General features: G+C 26.0%; 1 protein-coding gene across 2 annotated transcripts; it reads right to left on the bottom strand.

Moving 5' to 3' along the window:
• Window positions 1-201: 201 nt before the first annotated feature.
• On the bottom strand, window positions 202-5,966 carry LOC124424143 (eukaryotic translation initiation factor 2A). 2 transcript variants are annotated; one of them, XM_046962770.1, is made up of 12 exons: window positions 5,809-5,966; window positions 4,973-5,236; window positions 4,822-4,903; window positions 4,143-4,318; window positions 3,847-3,935; window positions 3,624-3,768; window positions 3,344-3,514; window positions 2,886-3,060; window positions 2,602-2,765; window positions 2,372-2,470; window positions 2,062-2,291; window positions 202-1,943 (listed from the first exon to the last, which is right to left on the bottom strand). In XM_046962770.1, the coding sequence occupies exons 1-12, from the start codon at window positions 5,873-5,875 to the stop codon at window positions 1,818-1,820; spliced, it is 1,788 nt and encodes a 595-aa protein (XP_046818726.1). In that variant the 5' UTR covers window positions 5,876-5,966; the 3' UTR covers window positions 202-1,817. The 2 variants fall into 2 exon arrangements, with proteins under 2 accessions (XP_046818726.1, XP_046818725.1); XM_046962769.1 differs by having other exon boundaries at window positions 4,822-5,236.
• Between the last annotated feature and the right edge of the window lie 129 nt (window positions 5,967-6,095).

Below are 6,095 nucleotides of genomic sequence, written 5' to 3'. Positions count from 1 at the left end.
TGACTATTCTTGAAAAAAATGTACCTTTTATTAAATAATTTAAGAGAAATGTAACGTGATGATATAAATGTATTATAAATAAACAAATATACTGAATACCATATGTTAAACGAATTCTTTGTTTATTCCCCTTCTCAGATAAAATGATTTTCAACTAAATTAATAGTTTCCCAAAGTGATAAAAATAAGGAAATAACAATATTTCTTAACTTGCATGCATTTAATTATCATCTGATTTGTACAGTCGTTATTCGTGAATACCATAAGTTCTTAGAATTCTATTGTGCCATCTTGATAATCGTATTAGAATAAAATTTGTTTAATTCAAACTACGCTCATCCTCTTCAACACTGTTAGGACAAATATATTCAGTGCATGTATGAATATTATAGATATTTTGTATATTTAAAAAAAAAAAAAAAAAAAAGAAAAAAAAAAGAAAAAAATATAGGTTATAAATTCAGAAAATGATTTCAATTAAAAAAAAAAAAAAAAAAGAAAAAATATATGTGAAACAAACAGTTCGCACACATTATCATGTTCTTTATACTTAAAAGAACAAAATCAAAATTTATTTATGGATTTTTAAAAACATAAAGAAACAGAAACGTATCCTTCTTAAGTACAGTAAGTGTAAGCAGTATGAACAAATGATATATATATATATATATATATATATATATATATATATATATATATATATATATATATATATATATTATATATAATTCGGAATAGTAAATATAATGGAAGTATCTATTCTTACTTGAAAATGTATTTCAAAGTATAAATCATACGAGCATGTTATTAGCAGTTTCCTTTTCTTGTTTAGCCATACAAAACATATAACAATTTTTGTAAAGATCATAGCAAAACTATGCAAAATAATTAGTTGCGTGGCTATGAGAACCTGACATGAAGTTTTTACAATTGAAGATATTGATATTTATCGTTTATATATCTATTTTGAATGCGTTATTAAAGGCGAAGATGTACCGTTATTATACCGTAAAATTTTAAGTCAATTTATATATCATATAGAAAATGCAAAATCCACAAAGAAGACAAAAATAATACTTCTGATCCTTGGTAAGCAATCGGCGTTTAAAACACGACTCTTCTCAAAGAATAGCACCTATCATATAAGGAACATATTTGTATATTTCATAGTCGTGCTACATTGTACTTGATCTTACAAGTTTCATGCAAATATTCATGTTTATATAAGTTCTTCTATTTACCACATATAATACCAAAGTTGGTATTAAGTAAATACTTCATTCACTTCGATTCATTCGTCAAGTCGTGTATGTATATGTTTATGTGTATATTATATTACTTATACGTGCCGAGTACACACGTAAAGCATTCATTTTTTTTTTTTACTTTTTATATTAATTTACACAATACATTTAAAGGAAGCTTGGTTACTATCAATATTATCAACTGGCACAAGATTTCAATTTTTTCGCATCATTAATATCATAATTAAAAAAATGTGATCAAAGAGAAGTAAACTTCCCCAAATCGTCACGAATTGATACGTCACCTTGTGTATATATCATTCACAAATGCAATTTGTGTTCCACATCTAGAGACACCACGATAATTTGTAAACTGATTTAAGTCACTGACTCAATTTCAGATTGTTCCCATTATCCCATTTGCAGAGAAAACGATTTAACTGAGAGCTAATCGTGTCTCTTAGATAGTGTACTGCGAAACAAATACCAAGATTGTTTCTCTTCTTTGCGAGAAGTATTTGAAAGTAATATATTATTTAAATCTGTCTCTGTCTGAAAAATTTCATCAGATCATCACAAAATAAGTTCTTCGAGTTCTTTTATTAACTCTGCTTCTTTTTTGATCTTGTCTAATTGATTGATTTCTAATTGTTTCCCTGCTGATAATTGTTCCTTTAATTTTGATATTTGGTCTAGTTTCTGAAACAAAAATGAACAAGCGTTATAATATAATATAATATATATATATATATATATATATATATTTTTTTTTTTTTTTTAATTATTTTCATATGTTTCTTGTATATAAACTACTTACACTTTTAAGTCTCTTTATCTTTTTTTGCTTCTCAGGATCATCTATAAGATCTGACTCAGATGATGCAACAACATTACTTTGATATTTTGATGAAGTATTTGAAATCTGACCATTAGTAGTTGGATTATTTGTTTGTAATTGAGAAGACATAGCAATAGCCTCTAATTCTTTCTTAGCTTTTTTTGCTTCGCGTTTCTTTTTTGCCTTCAAAGCAGCTTTTGATGGATTAGCTATAAATTTATATTTATATTATTTGCATAAACAATAAAAAGATAATAAAAACAGTATTTAATAATATAATCCTTCTTACCCTCTGTATTGGGTTTTGGCCCAAACTCATCATCATCATGTAATTTGAAAGTTATAGTTTGTCCTCTTGCAGAAGGTGGTCTGTATACTTGTTTTGATGCTATATATAAACAAAATTTGAAAATAAATAATTAAAATAAAATGGACTTTTGATGAAACAAAATAAAAGACCTGACTTTATCATTAAAATATTATGTTAATTGTAAATATGAATAAAAAGTATAAAAGTACCTTGTGGTTGACTTGGTGCGATACCTTCTACAGCTTTGTAACTAATCGGCTTTTCTTTGAATGTATCAAGAGGAAATGTTTGCCAAAGAACTTCCCATAGTTCTTCTTGTTTATTCCATGGCCGTTCATATAATAATGTTCCACTATAGTGCCAAATCTTAAACCTATTAAAATTTATAAAATATCAATTAAAATATATATAACTATTTGTTTTTTTAATTTAATAATCGTTCGAAAATATATTTATTAAATGAATTAAAAAATTTAATTTAAGTGCCACTCACCCATTTCCCATTCGCAATCTAGGTGCTGTCGTAGCTGTCATAAAATGTTCACCATCTGGTGACCATTCCAGGAGAGTAGTATCAGGTGCAGAGATTTCGGCAATAAGTTTTTTATTCACGACATCCCATAATTGAATGCCACCAGAAAGATTACCAAAACCAGCTAAGATCATAAGTGCACAGTGATTAAGGATAATATAATATAAGTAGTTCCTACTTCATGAATTGATTCATATCAATCCGTAAAATAGGAATTTGTAATTACAAATATTTTAATAAACAGCTTTCTAATATTTAATACAGTAATAATATATCAGCATACTAAAATCAATAATGTATTTGCATTATCTTTTCAATCTAATTTTCCATATGGAAGTTAAAGAAAGTTCCTATTATTATTTCATTATAATAAATTCATCCTTTAATAATTAATTCTTAAGTAAGTAAAAAAAGGATATTGTTTCCATGAGGATTGTAATATATACTGTTCCTATGCAGTGCACCAAATTCAAATATTGGTTCACATTTAAGATTAAAGAGTGTAGCTTTTGCAGGCATAAAACCATAAACAACACAGAATTCTGTGTTTTTTGGAGACCATTGCACTGAATAAATAGGACCTTCTTTACCTATATAAAAACAGATTATATTTTAAAGGTGATTTTTTTTATATTAATTTAGCGACTTATAATATAATAGTTTATAATACTATAAAAATTGATTTCTACAGTAACTTACTGAGCATGACCATAGCTGTTTCTCTTTTTGTACTAACATAGTGTAATGTTTGTTTTCCATAATAGGAAGCTTTATCAATCTCTGTGCTTGTCATTAATAATGCATTTGTTCCTTTTTGATTCCAATAAATGTCAACTCTATCAGCCTATTAATATAAAATTATGTTTACATAGTCCATTTACATCATATATACATATATCATATATACATAATCTCATATTACCTGAAAGAAACTTTTACTTGCTAAAGCTTGTGTTGATTCAAATTTTGGATACTGGAATAATCTACCGAGTGAGGGCTGGCCTGATTTTCCTAAAATATTTAAATTAATAAAAATTAATTCTTTAATAGAAACAATGGAAATACAACTAATTATAAAAATGAAAGATTCTAAATACAGAAAAAAATAATTATCACATCAAAATACTCTTGCTTGCTTACAATTGTATCAATATATTTGTTTATCAATGAATTTAATTAACCTATGTATTAATGTTACATCAACATAACATGAATTACCAGGCACATAGCAAAGGATGTGGTACGGAGCATTATTGGGCGCTATACTAAATTTAGCAACTTTGGCTATGTTTATCCTGTGTACAATTTTTTCAAAATTGGCATCTTCATAAAATATGACATCTGCACCCATCAATATTCCACAGATTTTCTCATCACTTGACCATTGAGGCTCCCTAAGTGGATGCAATACAAATGAGGAAATAGCACATAAATATGAAATATAAAAAATGTCTGATACTAAAGCAAAATTTCTTTTATTGTACAAACATGTACAATAACATAGAATAATTGTAAAAAAATATACTATGATATTTGTATAGCATTATATTACATGTATAGAAAATAAAAAATATATATGAAATAATATATAATATAAAATAAATATATTTTGCATAGATAGAAATTTACAAAATTTTATTATTTATGTAACACTACACCAAAAAATTCTAAAATTTAGTAGCAATTGCTGAAGAAGATATTATTAAATAAAAATGTATAAAAAATTAGAGATGCAATGTATATGTCATGCTTAACAAAAATTTCTTTTTAACGCAAATTTAAAAGGCTCCCTTAAAAGATATACAATGATGAAAAAGCTAATGTACTATAATATACATATCAAATATCCAAATATATTAAAAAATATAAAATGCTTAATTAAAAAATTATACATTACCAATCTCTTTGCTTTTTCTGTATAAAACTCTTCACTAACTCATTGGTTTCTGTTTTCCATATATGAAGATTAGGTAGTGTTGCTGAAATTAATTTAGAAATATATAATACTGTAATTGATATTACAATAAAATATATTTTATAGTTAATACCAATGAATGGCTCCCATGTCATGAAATATGTCCCCTTACTGGAGAATTGTATAGCACTAACTTTTGGTTTTTTAATTTCTGTGATAATTTTCCATGTATTACAAAGTACAATTTTAACAGAGGTTTCGTTAGTCCATGCAAAATAACGTCCATCTGGACTAAATAACATAACTCTGCACAATTTACTATCATCTTTAGGAAATGTTGTCACTGGTTCGTACGAAGGTGGTCCTTGTCCTAAACTGATACCAGTGGAACCTCGCACTAGAGGTTAAAAAACGTATTAAAATTTATTTCTCATATATGCATATGTTGTGTATGTGTTGCGTGTGCGCGCGCGTATGTGTATATATATAAAATATAAAAAGATATTTTGTTATTTTATTACATTCAATTATATAATAAAGTATGTTATGATATAATTGATTATATATAAAGGGGCAAATTCAGTCAAAATTATGATAAAATATGTTATTCTACTTGGAAATTATAAAAAAAGGAAGGTTATACATATGTATACTTATATGTACGCATATGTAGATACGGTTACGTATTTATTACGTTTTAAGAAATATTAAAAGGAAACTTTATCTGAGAATATGTATATTGAAAAAATAATAAACTATAATCATTATTAGAAAAGAATTGAGCAAATTAATACCGCATGATGCATTTTAGAAGAATGAATTGCATGATGTTATGAAGCTAAAATTTTATGGAACAAAGAAAGCTCATATATCATGAAAAAGTGATGTTTGTTTGATACATAAGAAAAAATAAATCATTTAAGTTTTAAGCAAATATGTATATTACCAAAACATTGTGAAATTGCTTACCAGCAACACAGGGGACAGTTAACGCCATTTTACCTCCGTTACCATGTGGTATCATAATATCGAACATCGACCCGCGTCACGATTGTAAACGATTGTTTGAGTACAATCGACTTATACTTTTTTAAAAATATTTACACTAATAAAATGTAATTATATTAATATTAAATATAATATATGAGTTAATAATAAAATTAGATAATTTTTGTAAAACGTTACAATGTATACTAAGTATATACTTATTTATGACGTTAAGTTCAAAAGTCATTTATGCTTATCAAATAACATGT

This window comes from Vespa crabro, chromosome 5 (genome assembly GCF_910589235.1).
Source record: "Vespa crabro chromosome 5, iyVesCrab1.2, whole genome shotgun sequence".
NCBI classification, from domain to species: Eukaryota; Metazoa; Arthropoda; class Insecta; order Hymenoptera; family Vespidae; genus Vespa; species Vespa crabro.
Note: the sequence above shows the minus strand (reverse complement) of the source record. Positions and strands in the feature narration are given on the sequence as shown.

What these genes read in the sequence shown, in the direction of transcription:
- LOC124424143 (XM_046962769.1), bottom strand. Translation starts at nt 5,875, where the DNA reads ATGTTCGATATTATGATACCACATGGTAACGGAGGTAAAATGGCGTTA. An exon ending in AACAGCTATGGTCATGCTCA is followed by an intron (nt 3,515 to 3,623) that starts GTAAGTTACTGT and finishes GTTTTTATATAG; the next exon opens with GTAAAGAAGGTCCTATTTAT. An exon ending in CGCACCAAGTCAACCACAAG is followed by an intron (nt 2,471 to 2,601) that starts GTACTTTTATAC and finishes GTTTATATATAG; the next exon opens with CATCAAAACAAGTATACAGA.